The 15930-nt window shown below is 59.5% G+C and overlaps 1 protein-coding gene and 1 long non-coding RNA gene across 3 annotated transcripts; both read left to right on the forward strand.

The window, feature by feature from the left end:
• The first annotated feature begins 580 nt into the window (after positions 1 to 580).
• On the forward strand, positions 581 to 2367 carry LOC115618050. Its single transcript, XR_003994716.1, has 2 exons — positions 581 to 1164; positions 1704 to 2367. It is a non-coding gene; the product is annotated as an uncharacterized LOC115618050 (long non-coding RNA).
• Positions 2368 to 7175: 4808 nt separating this feature from the next.
• TLE5 (TLE family member 5, transcriptional modulator) lies at positions 7176 to 14022 on the forward strand. 2 transcript variants are annotated; one of them, XM_030509180.1, is made up of 7 exons: positions 7176 to 7663; positions 7947 to 8044; positions 9023 to 9086; positions 10916 to 10960; positions 11276 to 11338; positions 12238 to 12312; positions 12855 to 14022. In XM_030509180.1, the coding sequence occupies exons 1-7, from the start codon at positions 7637 to 7639 to the stop codon at positions 13071 to 13073; spliced, it is 591 nt and encodes a 196-aa protein (XP_030365040.1). In that variant the 5' UTR covers positions 7176 to 7636; the 3' UTR covers positions 13074 to 14022. The 2 variants fall into 2 exon arrangements, with proteins under 2 accessions (XP_030365040.1, XP_030365039.1); XM_030509179.1 differs by having other exon boundaries at positions 7279 to 7663; positions 12852 to 14022.
• The last annotated feature ends 1908 nt before the right edge of the window (positions 14023 to 15930 follow it).

Genomic DNA, 15930 nt, shown 5'->3' on the forward strand with positions numbered 1-15930 from the left:
AGCGCCGCCGCCGCCGCCACCGCCGCCGGCCCCCTCCGCGCTGCCCTCGCCCGGCTGCGGCCGCCGCTCCCTCCTCACACGGCCCCGCCGAGCCAGCGACGAGCCGGCGCAACCCAACCCGCTGCCGCCGAAAACAAGCGCTGACTGACAGCCTCTCCACCAATGGGAGAGCGCGGAGCGCCGCGGAGGCGGGACTAAACCGGCGGGGCGGGGCACCGCAGCCAACCGGAGCGCAAGTTTGGTTGGCCGGGCATGGGGGAGGCGGAGGGGGGCGCGCTCGGACGCGCGTTCCCAGAGCGGGGCGGGGCCGCTGGGCATTGTGGGACGGTGGCGGAGCGGACCGGGGCGGGGCGGGCGGCCATGGCGGCCCGCGGGCTCTCCCCACAGGCCGGGCGCGGAGCGGGCACCGCGGCCCAGCCCGGTCCCAGCGCACCCCGCGGGGCCGCGGCTCCCTCCGCCGGCCTCCGCCACCCCCCCCAGCCCTGCTCCCCGGGGAGCGCCCACCCCCGGGCGCAGGCCCCGCCAGGCCCCGCCCGCCCACGGCTGCGGCAGCGGGAGAAGCGCCCGGCGGGCCCGGGGCCGCCTCCGGGCCCGGCCTCATCGCTCCAGGCACGGTCTCAGCGCTGCCTTTAGCCTCGGTGGCACCATTGCTGCTTTGCAGGTCCCTGTCACAGGTACCCCCGAGGCAGCCTCATGTCAGCCCAAGCCACATCCATGCATCCATCCTTGCTCCTTTACCTTCATGAGGACCCCCCATACCCCACACAGCACTGCCTGGCACCCCCCATCTCCGCTCCTCCACCTGCAGAGGCTGGTTCCCAACCTCAGTCCATCCCAGAGCCCTCCACAACAGGGGTGGCAGCCACCTGGGGGGCTCAAACGGGAGCAACCGAGTGGCAGCCCCATATCCCAGTCGCTCCAGGAGTGTTTTCCTTCAGTCAGGCATTACCCACAGAGCAGTAAGTGCTGGCAGGGACTGGGCGGCCACATGCCCTCCCCATGCAGAAAGAGATGGAATTCCAGAAGTTTGGAAGATTCACTTTTACCACGGCCATATCCACACACTGCAGCTCCCACCATCCGTTTGGATGGACACCAGGGCCCCGGCTGGGCCAGGAGGAGGGGAGGAGGCAAAGCAAGACCTCTGCTATCCCTTGTGGCAAGGTAAACCCGACGCACACAACGTTCCAAAGGAGAAGTCTCTTCCCCTCTTCCTCACCCCCGGCTTGTGTCGCTTTCTCGTGCTCCATCTGGTGTTTCTTTGTCTCACTCTCAGCTTCCTTAACCCCGAGGTTCATCCCAGCTTTGCTTTTTGCAGGTGCTTCTGCTGGTGTTTCAGAGCCCATATGGATGCCCGGCTCCATCACTGCCTGTCTGTCTGCTCACTCCCCTTTCCTTGCCTGGAGCTCTGTGTGTAAGCACTCCAAAGCAGCAGGCTAGAGCTGTTGCATCCCTGTTACATCCCTGTCTTCCGTGTTACCTGCCAGTCCCTTCCTCATGGCAGTCTGGCGGAGACACAAACACGAGATACTCCCAAGCAACAGGTTGTTTTCCACTTCAACCCCTCCTGCTGTTCCCCTCAGCTCTTGGCCTCAATGAAAAGAAGATTCTCCCTTCTTTTTCCAGTGGTCTCTCCATAGTTTGCCCTTTACCAGCATCGATATTCCCATCCCATTCTGCTGTTCTCCTGCTTTCTCTTCCAGATGTCCCACAGCTCAGATAGGGCTCTTCCTCCCTCCTTGCTGACCTCTGGTGAAGGACTTGTTGCTTTGGGAGATGATTCCGAGTCACAGTGGGCTGCTCAGTGTCACCCTTTGGAACTCCAGGCAGGGATGGTGCTGAAGGAAGCAGGAAGACTTCAGTTCCTACCGCATTGCTCTGGCTCTAGGCAAGTCACTTCACCTCTTTGCATGTCCTCAGGCTGGTAGATACTGTCTCAGGAGCGTGCTGAAAGAATTATCAACCAGGATTGCCAGGCTGGTTTGCACCACAAGGTGCTACATGCCAGAGGCTGTTGTTTTGGTTCTCTTCCCTTGGGCAGGAGCAAAACCTAAAGGCCAGAAGCTCCTGCACGGTTTGCCAAAGGTTTGCCAAAGGAAAAGGAGGAACAACGTTTGCATCCAGCCTCTGGACCACTTGGCTCCTGTTGACAGGCCTCAGTTCTGGTGAATCCTGCTCCGTGGAGGTAGGAATGACAGAGCTGGTGGTCTCCAAGCAGCAATGCTCTGTCTGCTCCTTCCCTTCCTGCCCTGATGGAAAAGGTGCTTGGAGCAGGGACAACCCAGCTACATTTTGCTGCAGCTGCTCCAGCAGCAGCTCAATTGGGGAACATTTTCCTTGCCTAAATAAAAGCATCTTGCAACCAGACAGTGCGAACTGATCCCATCCTGCTGCAGAAACCAGGTGCTTTGAGCACGGGCTGCCCACTTCAGCTGCACACACACACACAGAGGGATGTGCTGGAGAGGGGCAGCAAGAGGGGCTCAGGCTGCTCTGTGGGTGCTGACAGGGTGCTGGGTGCCACGTGCTCTCCCCAAAGCCCCCCCAAGCCAGTCCCCGGCTCCCCCCCTCCCAAACTCACCTTCCAGCCTGCAGGGCCCCATGAATTCCTGGTGCTGAAGGAGCAAAGCAAGGCAGAGCAGCACCATTCCAATGCCAGAGGATGGTGTCCATCCAGCCTGGAGCCCCACTGACAGTGCTGCAGCCAGCTCTGGGACCCCACCAGCAGAGAAGGACCTGGTGGAGGAGCCCATGGCTTGTCACTGCTGAGAGCACGACCCAGGCACTGCTCCAAGGAGGACAGAGGCAGCACCGCTTCCAGCACCCACCTCCATCAGCCCCACACCATGGAGCACCCACACCAGCCTCACCTCCCACAGGAGGGCACTGCAAACCAGAGGGGCTGCCAGCTCCAGCACCTCCTTCTCCTCCAGCCCCAGGGGGGAGCAGGTCAGGATGGGGCCCTGCCACTGCTTAACGCCCCCCTGGGCAGTGCACAGTCAGTGGTTCCCATCCCAGCTCTCACAGGAAGGAAAAGGAGAGGAATGTATTGTTTAATACATGAAAGCACCTTCATACCAGTGAAGTACGAGCAGTGAGAACCTTGTGTAAACTGGGGCCAGCTCGGTCATCCCCTTGGTTGCTCCAAGCCCCTGTGTCCAGCCTGGCCTTGAACACTGCCAGGGATGGGGCAGCCACAGCTTCTCTGGGCACCCTGTGCCAGCGCCTCAGCACCCTCACAGGGAAGAGCTTCTGCCTCAGAGCTCATCTCAATCTCCCCTCTGGCAGGTTAAAGCCATTCCCCTTGTCCTGTCCCTACAGGCCCTTGTCCAAAGCCCCTCTCCAGGTTTCCTGGCGCCCCTTTAGGCACTGGAGCTGCTCTAAGGTGTCCCCTTCAGGAGCCTTCTCTTCTCCAGGCTGCCCCAGCCCAGCTCTCTCAGCCTGGCTCCAGAGCAGAGCTGCTCCAGCCCTCGCAGCAGCTCTGGGCCTCCTCTGGCCTTGCTCCACCAGCTCCACATCCTTATGCTGGGGCTGGATACGGAACTGGAGGTAAATGCTGCCCAGGAGGCCACAGGAGGCACTTCATGAGTACCTAGGAGAAGCAAAAGGTCCCAGACACAATCTCCTCGTGCCATCAGTGCTCATGCTCCGGTGTTTTGTCCTAAATTGAGGTCAGGAAGAAATGTTCTTCCTACCTGGAATGCCGACTGCAGGCCCTGCAGGGTGCAGCAATCTCAGTCCATCTTCCCTCTCTGGAATCATTGCAAAGCTCTGCACTCATGGCAGTATTCCTTTGCTGGAGCTCCCATCCTGCAGACCGGCACTGATCCTGCCCAGGGGCAGCAGGAATGGGATGTAGGGTCATCAGGAGGGATTATCTGCCTTGTATTAGGCAGGAGGAAAGCCTGGATGATCCCTTTGACCTTCAAATTGGTATCTCCTTGCTCCCTTTGTCCAGCAAGGGAAACAGGAGAGAGGTGGGAGGCTTTGCCATGGCAGGCCTGGTGCAGAAGCCTCTCTGCTCATTCCAGCCGCTGGGATCACCACCAGGCTCTGTTTGGTTTGCAGAGGGATTCAGGGATTCAAATGGGACACTAACCTCATGGTCCAAGGGTCTGGATTCCCCTGGACCTGTTCTAGCTTCAAACTCCCTGTTTATCTCCCACCAAATGCATCAGCGATGCCACCCGGAGCTATTCCTTCCCTGGAGCTTGGTGCCAGCCCAGCCCTGGCCTGGGAGAGGCAATTCCAGCTGCAGAATCCCTTTCCTGCTTCCTGTGAGGCGTGTGAACTGCTCCTTGCACTTTGCCTGGGAAAAGGGTGGAGAATCACCCCTAATCGGTCTGCAGCAAAAACAGAGGGGAAGGAGAGGAATGGAGCCCGATTATTCCAAGCCACTGCTAAAGTGGGATCAAAGAGGGTGGGAATGTTGCACCAGCTGTAAAAAGCCTGCCTGGAGCAAGGCTTTTCCTTGGAGCAAGGCTCTTTCTGCCCATAGGCACAGGCTGGGGCTCAGTGTGTATCCCTGATGGATGCAGCACCCATCCCAAAGGAATAGGTGGGAAAAGTGACAATGGACAGTGGGAAGTGTGCCAGGGAACACGGATGCAGCCACCAGCACTGGTAGCACCACCGGTGTCTTAAGGACATTCCCTACCTGGGCACTCATCCACCTGCATGGGCATGGCAGGACTCAGTGCCATGGGGGGATCTCTCCTCCATGGGGCAGCCTGGAATGTGGGGAAGATTCCAGCCTTTCCCTACATCGGGAGGACTTGCCTGGCTGGATGTGGTGGTGGGGGAGAGCTGGAGGTGGTGAGGAAGAGGAGGAAACAGCCTCTATGTGAAGGAGAGACCGCGGAGACACATGGCTTATAAATCACAGCCCTTGCCAGGCGCGCGGTCGATTGCATTAGGTTATCTGGAGAAGGTTTAATATAAAAAGCCAATAATCCCTCTGATAAGAGGAGTGATAAGGGCCAGCGTGGCCTCAGGTCCCACCGGAGCTGCTCGGGATGTGTCAGAGGGCTGGAGCTCAGCGTTCCCAGGGAAGCTGGGCTGGGAAAACAGGGAGGCTGGAAGGGGAGAAGCCCCAGCAGCGTGGCTTGGGGCTAACAGCAAGCTCTGTACCTCATAAAACACCTCAGAGATGCCTGGAGAGGGCTTTCCATCCTTGGGATGGGCTTTGTTGGGAGCTGGTGAATGGATGGAAGCTGAAGTTGGATGAGGTTGGTGGGTCCCAGCCCCTGTTTTGACTGGAAGGAGCCCACAGCATCCAACCCACCACCGAGAGGCGAAGGAGGAGCCGTTGGCTGAACCCTGACACCTCCATGAGGTCCTGTCATTTTGGCTTCCTTCCTCTTTAATTCCAGGTAAAAGAGCCCTTATTCTCAGGGGAAAAGCAGGATCTCAGAGCCTACATTGCCACTGCGATGGCAGCATGGCTTTCATCTCGTGTCCAGAGCTTCAGAGAAGCAAATGCCTGTCTGTGCAGCCTCTCTCCTTGCACCAGCGCCGTTATATGGGACAGAACAGCTGAACCATTTACAAAAGCTCTTCATGGAACAGCTTTATTTGGGTCCCCTTTGTTAGACTGCTCCTTTTGGGAACGAATGGGAAGTTGCTCCGGGCTCATTAGGACATCCCTGGATGAACCCTTCCTGCTGGAGCCCATTAGACAGCCCATTGCTCCATTAGCAAGGCTGAATATAAAGTCCCTGTCGCAGGTAACCGGTGGCCAGATGACGTGGGGAGCGTGACATGGATATCATGGGATATGAGAGCATGGAAGCACAGGAGAGCTCCAGCCCTGCACAGGCTCCTGCTTCCAGCTGGACAAGCTCAGGACATGGTGAAAGGCAAAGCTCAATGTGGCGAAGTTACGGCTTGGGGGGAACCAGCAGGCACATTGCAGCTCACCATGGGTACCACAGCGCCTTGCAGTGATGCTGAAGGCACAGCATCTTCCTCCTGGGCAGGCTGATTCCCAGCAGGATCCCATGGGAGAGGTGGAAGTGGCTCCTCCAGCCCCCATATCCTGGTTGCCCTGTGCTCCCACTGCTTGGGGAAGTTAAAATCCCCCTTCTTCACACGCACATGCATTGCCCGGCTGGAGACAGGCCCATTAAAGAGTCATTAACTGGGCACAAGCGAGTTTGTGTTCCCCTGGATTGGGATTTGCCAAGATTATCCCATAAATTAGAGCGTTTCCTGGAAGAAAGGAAGGAGAGAAAAAGCAAAAAAAAAAAAAAAAAAACCCAAAAAAAGAGAAAATGGAACATTTTGTAGCCACCATAAAAGCCAATAAAGGAACATTTCATTTCCCCCTTGGAAGTGAGCAACTGTGAGTTAGAGAACCATGGAATCCCAGCCTGGTTTGGGTTGGAAGAGACCTTAGAGCTCCTCCAGCTCCAACCCCTGCCACGGGCAGGGACACCTTCCACTAGAGCAGGTTGCTCCAAGCCCCTGTGTCCAACCTGGCCTTGAACACTGCCAGGGATGGGGCAGCCACAGCTTCTCTGGGCACCCTGTGTCCCAACACCCTCACCCTGATGCCGAGGCCAGGCCAGGCCACCAGAACTGGGGGTGATTCTGACCCAGGAAATGCGCTGATGTGTAAAGATAAGCTCAGAGCAGCATCTCCCCATGCGCTAACCCACTTCCCCCCCGTTATTCCCAGGCTGGTGTCCAAGGATCCCATCCTGCCTCAGCTCCAACCTGGTTGTGTGCGTGGCTTGAAGGAGGCCACAAAGTCCTTCCAGCAATGACTCTGGGGCTAAATCCCCAGCTCTCTGCTCTCCGTGGGGATGCGGTTGATCCCTCAGGACACCCAGTGCAGGGTCTGTGCCTCAGGCAGCGGGTTTAGGGCAGAGCTTGGCCTCCGGAGCAGGATGTTCTCCGTTTGGACATGGGAGCTTTGCTTGGGGCTGGTTGCAGATGGATTCCCAGCCACCTCGGATGGTGCTTCCCGCATGGAACACTCCATGTCCTGCGGTGTCACATCAGGGTTTAAGGAACCGGAGCAGCGGCTCCATGAACAGTGAAGCTTCCCCTTCCCTCTAATGGACAGAGACACGATGCCGGGTTCCAGGCACCGGGATTCTCTTCCCTGGATGGGCCAACGGGGGGCTGCCAGTACCGGTGACCCCTCTTCATCCCCAGCATCACCCAGCTGCGGGGCGGCCCCGATGCCTCGGGGGGGGCTCAGCGGGACCGAGCCCGGGCCCCGGCGGCGAGGAGGGACCCGTGGAGCGACACCCCCGGTGCCGGGGGAGGAGTGTGGGAGGGGGGAAGGCCGGTCCGGTTGCACGGCCCCGGGCCCGGTGCCGCGGCGGGGGCGGGGACCGGGGGGCGGGAGCGGCCGTGGGCCCGCCCGGCCCGGGGAGGCGGCGGCGGCGGCAGGTGGTGCCGAGCAGCCGCAGGACGGAGCCGGAGCCGCAGCCGCCATTAGACAATAGGCGCCGGCGGCGGGAGCGGCGCGGGGCGAGCGGCGCGGCCGGGGCGGGGCGGCCGCGGGGCCGGGGCGGCCGGGCCCGGCGCGGACAAAGAAGGCGGCGGCGGCGGGGGGGAGCGGAGCGGGCACCGGGGCAGGGAGCGGGACCGGGCCGCTCCGTGCGGGGCCGAGCCGCAGCCTGACATGATGTTTCCACAAAGCCGGCACTCGGTAAGGGGCCGGGGCGGGGCCGGGCACCGGGGCGGCGGCGGCGGCAGCGCGGGGCAGGGGGGGGAAGCAGCGGGAGCCCCGGGGGTCGCCCCCCCCCCCCCCGTCCGGTGCCTTGGGCCCGGCGGCCCCACGGGTGACCTTGGGCGCGTTCCGGGCCTGAGCGCGGCGGCCGGAGCGGGTGCGGGGATGGGATGGGATGGGGATGGGGTGGTCCCTCCGGGCCGGGGCTGCGGGAGCGGTGCGGGGTGTCCCCGGCGCTCAGCGCCGTGTCCTGTCGTTGAAGGGCTCCTCTCACCTGCCGCAGCAGCTGAAGTTCACAACCTCCGACTCCTGCGACCGCATCAAGGACGAGTTCCAGCTCCTGCAGGCCCAGTACCACAGGTACGTGCTCCCGCCTTGCTCTGCCCCGGCTCGGGATGCTGGAGCTGGAGCAGCGCCCGTGGCACGGGTCAGTCGCATCCATACGGGAGAACGTGCATCTTCCCTCTCCAGCCAAGGGCCAGGCCTCCCGCAGGGAGTTCTGGTGCTACAAGGGAGCGCTTGGATCCAAACGCTCTCCTGGGGGGGGTGTGTGTGTGTGGAAATACTTCTGCTGACCCACAACCCGGCGTGTGCCCCGTGGTGTCATTCCAGCACTGAAACTGCTGGGAAATGGCTGTTTCCTGCTGTCCCCAGCGCCAACGAGCGAGCAGAGGAGCCCAAGAAGCATTCCCGCTGGAAGGGGAGGCCATCCCCCCGCCCCGCTCCACCCTCCTGGACTTAATCTGCTCGAGAAGAAGCAGGTTTTGTGTAGGTGAAGCTGTTTCTCGTTTGAAACATAAAACCCCGGCACATGCTCGGCTGCCGAGTTGGAGCCTCATAAAACACTGGGAGCAGCGGCACTTTCCTGAAGGGTGTGAAGAACCGAAGGGAGAAACGGGGGGGGGGGGAAAATCCTTTCTCCTGGAGGGATCCCTCCCACCATCCCCAAACGGATCTGCCTTTGCTTTTTGGAAGTTGGACCGGAGCATCTCTTTGAGTGCTGCAGACAGGCCCGTGCCAGAAGCTGTCCCCAGCTGCCAGCGTGCGGTTGAGGAAAGGCAAACCCCTTCCTGGGCTGGCTTCTGCCCAGCTTTCTGCTTCTCACCATTGGATTTGCCTGGAATGGCGGGGGGGAGGTCGGTGTCCGGCTGGTGGATAACCTTGTGCTGCTCCTCCTGAGCTCATCTTGCTGGGGCTCTGTCTGGGGAGCATCACAGCACAACCCACCCCATAGAGCCCACAGAGTGGGGTGTGAGCAGCCAGGAAGCAGCTGCTCTGTGGCCATCAACTCTCTCGCCTCCTGGTTGTGGGTTTCTTACTGTTTTCTGGCTTTTTCAGCTTGAAGTTGGAATGTGACAAACTGGCCAGCGAGAAATCCGAGATGCAGCGTCACTACGTCATGGTGAGGACCGGCCCCGGTGGCGCGGGGGGGGGGACAGCAGGGATGCGGGTGCCTGTGCCCACATGGGGTACGGAGCCTTTGCCCCCATGGAGCTCCAGGTCTCGAGGTCTGCCTTTGCTCCAAACGGGGCTTTTCCTGGGTTTTGTGGTGTGGAAGTGCAGGGAAGCACACAGGGAAGTTTTGGGCTTGGAAAGCTGACTGCTCCATGGTGGTGATGGGGAGTCCTTGGCCTTACTCCCTGTGGCCTGGGGGAAGTGGCAGCACTGAAGCACTTGAGAAGGAGCTGCAGGGTCTGGGATCTCCTGTGTGTGACAAGGCGTGAAGCTGGGAACCACCATGAGCCTGGTGGGAGCTGGAAGCAGAAACCGGCTGCTGTAGGAGAGCCAAACCCTCAGCACCTCCATGTGAAGTGCTGTTCCAGCACAAAGCATCCCAATCCCAGGGCAGCCCCTGGTAAAGGCAGGAGATGTGGATCACAGCAGGATTAGCGATGGATTTCCAAGGATAAATCCACCAGGAAGAGGCCATGTTCCTGCAGGCAGGTAACACCTCTGTGCTTCTGTGCATGGAAGAGCCCTTGTAGCAGAGGGAGGGATGCCAGGCTGCTCTGTTCCCATCAAGGAGTTCCCAGGAGGTGTGATACTGTCCATAGGGATGAGCTGGCACCCACTTGCTGCTGGAAGGAAGAGATAAGATGTAGAAAGATGCTCTTTGGAGCAGCGTTAGGACTGGCAAACCAGGAATGAAGGAGTTAGCCCCTCCATCCTCCTGCACTGCCTGCGTGGCTGGACTCAGGCTGTGGGGAACAAGGTGCGCTTGGGGCTGGGGATGAGGAGAAGAGGTCACGGCTTTCCCGGTGGATTAACAGGGAAGCGATTGCTCCCGGGCCTCGCATGGGTGCTCAGCTCAGCTGGGGCTGGTTCCTTAATGCCGGGAGTCCCCAGCATGGACTCAGGTACCGTCAGCAGCAGAGGGAAGTGCTGCGGCTCCTTGTGCAGCACTGGATGCTCTGCAGGTGCAGCAGCTCCTGCCTCATCCTGCGGGGCTGAGCCGGAGCCGCCGCTTCCCAGCACAGGGAATGACGGGAAGCGGAGAGGAGGGATCCTGCTCCAGCTGCTCTGCCTGGTGAATAAGTCACAATTAGCAGCTTGGGGGTCGGGCTCCTGCTTCCTGCTCAGTCTCCAGCATGCAAAGAAGCCCGGAGAGAGCCAGCAGCAGGCTGGGATCAGGCAGATGCCGAGCCGGGCGCTTCCAGGCTTGTGGCATCGGTACCAACCAGCACCATCCTTCTCCTTGATTGAGATGTGGGTTTTCCTTTCCCTTTGGAAGAATCAGGCTTGCAGCCTGCAAGCTAAGGGAAGAGATGTCGAAACTCCCAAGCATCAGCCTTCAACCGGCTTCTTCCAGGGGTCAGGAATTAGCTTCTCCTGCCAATAGATTGCTCTGGAGCCGCCTGTTGCTGCCGTGTAGGGGGTTTCTGGGTGGGATTTGTTGTGTGTGGTGTGGTTTGGGGGGGTGTTTTTCCACAGAGCTTCTTCCCAAGCAGCTGGAGCTGTGTGCAGCTGGATGTGCTGCTTGTACATGAAGCCCAGTTGTGATCCCTTCCATTTGCTGCTGAAGCAGCCGTGTGGGCTTTAGGATGTTGGCCAGGCGAAGCTCTTAGAGTCAGGCTGCCTCTTTTGGCCGTGGACATGGAAGTCTGTGGAGCCCTGAGCCTTGCCCAGCCTTTGCAGAAGACCTTGCTTAGGGAAAGCAGAAAGCACTGCTCGATGGAGCCACTTTACCTGGTGGAGATTTAACAGTTTCTCTTGTTCTCTCCTGCTCTGCAGTACTATGAGATGTCCTACGGGCTCAACATTGAAATGCACAAACAGGTAAGGGGGGGGAGAGGCATTTCCAAGTGCTCTGATTCCAGGGGAGGGGGGGGGTTTGGCTGCTCTGCTTTGCCCTCGGTCACTCCAGTGGTATTTCAGCAATGCCACGAGCCTGTGAAAGCTCCTCCAGCTCCAACCCCTGCCACGGGCAGGGACACCTTCCACTAGAGCAGGTTGCTCCAAGCCCCTGTGTCCAACCTGGCCTTGAACACTGCCAGGGATGGGGCAGCCACAGCTTCTCTGGGCATGGGGAAGTTGGGGCAGTTGGTGCTGAGGCTCCTGATGCTTTTCCTCTCTGTTCTTCCCACCTTGCAGGCTGAAATCGTCAAGAGGCTAAATGGGATTTGTGCTCAGGTCCTGCCCTACCTTTCGCAAGAGGTGAGTCCTGTGCCTCGGGTCTGGGGTGGGAAACCTCAGCCCTTGCTCTCAGCCCTGCCTGGGGACGAGCCCTTCAAGGCCTGGAGGTCTTTGAGCAGCTCCCCCGTGGCTGCTCAATGAGGTTTGTGGGCAAATTGGGCTCTGTTCCCTCCTGCCTGGGATTCCCAAGTCATCGGCTGCATCTGCACGGGCACTGGGAGCTTTGGAAGGCTCATGGGAGGAAGGGGTTTAAATTCCCTCCATATGACTGTCATTAATGCAGCTGATGGGCTCCCCCCCTGAGAAATCAATGGGGAGGGTTTGGGAGCTGCTGCCTTGAGGCAGGAGGAAGCTGCAGCATCTCCAGTGCTGGATCTGAGCTCTTGTGGCTGGTGTTTGGTCAGGACCCAGGGCTGGGTTAGCTTTGGGGCTGGGGCCAGGCTGTGGTTTTCCTGTGCTTGGGAAGGACTCGGTGGCTTGCTGATCACATCAGAGCTGCCTGACAGCAAAGCCACAACGAAACCTTCTGCATCTTAATGCAAACCCTTCCCCAGCCCTATCCTGCTGCCAAGTTGGGAAGCAAAATCCACTTGTTGGGAAGCAAAATCCACTTGTTGGGAAGCAAAATCTACTTGCTGGAGTGTGGTGGCCAGGCCTGGAGCTTGGAGACCTTGTGCTCCCAGAGGAGCAAGGAGAGTTGCCCTTTAAAGTGTGGGGTAGAGCTGGTTTTCCTACCTGGGCCTAGGATGTGTCCCAAGGAGTCGGGAGCTTCCCAAAAGCTGCTGGTTTTAGGGCTCCTTTTTTTTGCTGGGGGTCAGGCTCTGTGTCCCCCTGTGTGTGTGTCAGACCTGGATCCCTGTTCTCCTTCCCGGTGACACTAGAACTGATCCCGAATCCTTCTGTTTTCTCCACACTCACAGCATCAGCAGCAAGTCCTTGGGGCCATTGAACGGGCCAAGCAGGTCACGGCACCAGAACTGAACTCCATCATCCGTGTACGTGATGCATGTTTAGCTTGGGTTTGGAGGGATGGGAATCGGTGCCTTTGGCCTCCAGGATAGAGGTGGGAGCTGGGAACGGGCTGCATGGATGAGGAAGGGATGCGCTGAGCCGGTGTGTTACGATGTGGGCACGGGAGCCTCCATCCCCGCAGGATGCAGGGAGAGGAGCTTTGGGTTTGAGCAGCTCCCTGCCATGGAAACACCATCTGTTCTTGGCCAAGGGCAGGAAGGCTTTAACTGCATCCTTGGAGCACGCCAGAGCCTGAGGCCAGATGTCCTTTGGGCTGGCGGCTGCGTGTCATGCTGGGGCCACACTGAGCCTCCTCCTGAGGCTGTCACAGCCCAAAGACTCAGGAATCTCCTTTTTCCCCTGCTCCTTGGAGGCCGTGCTGCTCTCCAGGACCCTGAATGAGCTTCAAAGCCTGGCTCAACCTCCCTTTAACATCCCAATCCCATGGCTCCGGGCTCCCAGTGCGCTCCAAATGACAAATCCCCCTTTGCTGTCTCCCTGCCTTGTCCCTCGTTCCCTACAGCAGCAGCTTCAAGCTCACCAGCTCTCGCAGCTCCAAGCCCTCGCTCTGCCCCTGACCCCGCTGCCCGTGGGGCTGCAGCCGCCGGCGCTCCCGGCTGTCAGTGCCGGCACCGGGCTGCTCTCGCTCTCGGCGCTGGGCTCTCAGGCTCATCTCTCCAAGGAGGACAAGAACGGCCACGACGGGGACGCCCACCAAGACGACGACGGCGAGAAGTCGGATTAGAGCGACCGTGGGGCCGGGGGGGGGTTGGTTGTGGGGTGGGGGGGGGAGGCGGGTTAATGCAAGATGCAGTATCTCTCTCTAGTTGCTGTGCAGCAGAATCGGGGGGGCGGGGGGGGTTTGGTGGCAGCTTTTCCAGGCTTGTTCCCATCGAGCCTGGGGGATGATGTCCCCATCCCCATCCCCGCAGCCGGGCTGCTCCGCAAGCACCATAGCAGTGACCGTGTGGCCGATCGTGCTCTCCCTGCGCCCAGCCTGGCTTCCCTTATCCCTGCTCCCGAGCCACAGCCTGGCTTGGGCTGCTCCGGAGCCGCATCCCTGCTCCTCGGTGGCTCCCCTCTGCTCTGTCCCCTCCGTGGTATTTAAAGCTGCCCCTTGATCTGCACAACTCCCTGCCCTGACCCCATCTCCTCCTTGCCCAAGCGCTCTTGATCTCGTCGCATCGTCCCCCCTCCCTTTCCCCGTGCTCCTCCTGCACTAATTCCAGGCCGGCACCTTGCTGTTCTGCATGTATCTGTTCTTAACCGGTCCCGTGGGATTGCTCCTCGGCTGCTCCTTGGCCTCGGGGCTGGAGATGGAGCCTCCACCACCCGCTTCCCTTTGGGAATAGCGCCCAGCTCCGGGGGGCTCGGGCAGGCGGGCAGAGGGGCAGGCAGACCCAGAGCCGTTCCTGGTCCTTCCTCCCCATCCCTGTGTAGAGGATACAGCAGCTTTTCTCTGTTCTGATCTCCGTGCGCTAGCGTGTCTTCTAAAAACCCCACAAATGGAACAAAACAAGAGGGAAGAATTTAACTGAAATGAGGATCTGGTGTTTGTATATAGTCCTTTAGGAAGATCTTGGTTTGCTTTTTGTGTTTAATCACTTCACCTGTAATAAGAGGAACCTGAAGATGCTGTATCAAGGACGTACAAGCTGTGCCTTTCAAATAAAGAAATAAGAAGGTTGGTTAAAGCTCTGCTTTCTTGTCACCTTTGGGATGGCTTTGAGGTGTTCCCTTCCCTTTCCTGCTCCTCCACGTAGGAATGGTGGTGGGAGAGCAGGAAACCTCAGGCTCGGCTTTGGTGTCCCCACAGGAGGGGGGTTAAGTTGGTACCTCTGGTTCTGGCTTCAGAACAAGGCCCATCTTCATTGCCTGTATCCCGCTCTGGAATGCCCATGCTGAGCCTTAGGCTGGACTCTGACAGAGCCAGAGCAAAGAGGAATCCCTGGGAATAGCCAGAGCAAAGGGAAAGCGGGTGATGGCAAAAGGGACCTGGAGTTCTCCGGGTGGAAAGGGAGGAGGGCTGGAGCGGGAGCAACGTGCTTTGGTAACACATGGAATGGCCCCTGTGGGTTGGGGGTTCATTTTCCCTGTGGATGCTGAGGATAAGCTGCTCCTGTGGCACTCGGCCCCTCTGGAATATCTGGCCTGTGGTGCCCCGGGGCTGGGATTGCTGTAATGGAATGGGCTTTCCATCGTTAGAGCTTGATACCATCATCCCCATGTATCTACCAGGCCAGATGGAGTGGGAAAAGGTCCTTCCCTTGGGAAGGAACCATTGGGGGGGTCTCAGTGACACTGATGGGACCCTGATGAGAGCCAGAAGGGGAGCAGTGGCCACTGTGCCTCCATCCTGCTGGCATCGGGCATCGGGATGAGCCCCTTCCCTGGTGCAAAGTGGGGATGGAGGGAACGGTGGGAGGCTCAATCCCGGCCTGGCACAGCCCTGCCATGGCTTTGGATGGGTTACCAAGCCTATGGGCAACGTGAGGGCTGGACAACGCTCCTGTTATCCGCCTGGGATATCTGACCCGCATGATCCAATCCGGATCCCATGGTCCTGCAGCTGCTCTGAGGGCCTCGCTGGTGCTGAGTGAGCAGGTTCCCGATGGAAACCCTTCAGGCAGGCTCCTGACCCTGCTCTGGACCCTTCCTATAGGAGAAGAACCCGGCACAAGCGCTTGGTGCTGGTGGGTGATGTGGGGCCTCCAAAGCTCCATTCTCTGGGTGGTTTCAGCCTGGTTCCTGCAGAGAAACTCTTGATCCTTATGTGGGATACAGGAGGGGGAGAGGGCTGGGAACCAGCTCTCCTGGCACCGGGAGCCTTGGGAACACATGGCAAAGCCCCGGCTCATTGAATGGGGATGGAGAAGAACCCAATGACACTGTCCCATGAGTGCTGGTTGTGGAGGGCAGGACCCTGACCATCAGCACCCCACAGAGCAGCCCAGCATCGAGCCTGGGTTTGACACTGATTCCTGCTTCCAGCTGCCCTGGGCTTGGGAAAACTCTGCTCATTCCCATCTTTTCCCCTTTTCCACCTGCTTGTGGGCCAGAAACCAGCATCTGAGGGGAGCCGGTGCCGGTTCTTCACTGGGGGAAGGAGGTTCCCATCCCCTTCAGCTTCATCCCATAGGACAGACCCTGCTGCAGCCCCCTCCTGCTCCCACCCTCCTCAGTTTTCAGCTTGAGACAATGGCCGAGCCTGCAAGCCAGGAATGCTGCGGAGCGGGGCCTCCTTCCCAATCCATCACTAATGCAGGAACGCTGAGCCCCTGCCTGCAGCCAGCGCCAGATAAAAGCTAAAAGAGGCATCAATAATTCAAGCCCACTCAGAGCTGGGAAGTGCAAACAGGAGCCAACACACAGATCGAAGGCAGAGCCCAGAGACCATCCGTGCTCCAAAGGGCCCCCGTGTCCCTTCTGTGGGTGTCCCCCCAATGGTGATGGGGTGACCATGGGCTGGGACCTGGGTTTGGTCCCCAGAGTGTGGTTTCCAGCACAGCTTTGGCTTGGATCTTGCTGACTCGCTGCCAGTCCCTTCCCTGCGTTTCCTTTCCCAGCTCGTGTTCATTCCAGGCCAGGCTCCAGCCAGGAGA

The sequence above is a fragment of the Strigops habroptila genome, chromosome 20 (assembly GCF_004027225.2).
Source record: "Strigops habroptila isolate Jane chromosome 20, bStrHab1.2.pri, whole genome shotgun sequence".
In the NCBI taxonomy this organism is placed as follows: Eukaryota; Metazoa; Chordata; class Aves; order Psittaciformes; family Psittacidae; genus Strigops; species Strigops habroptila.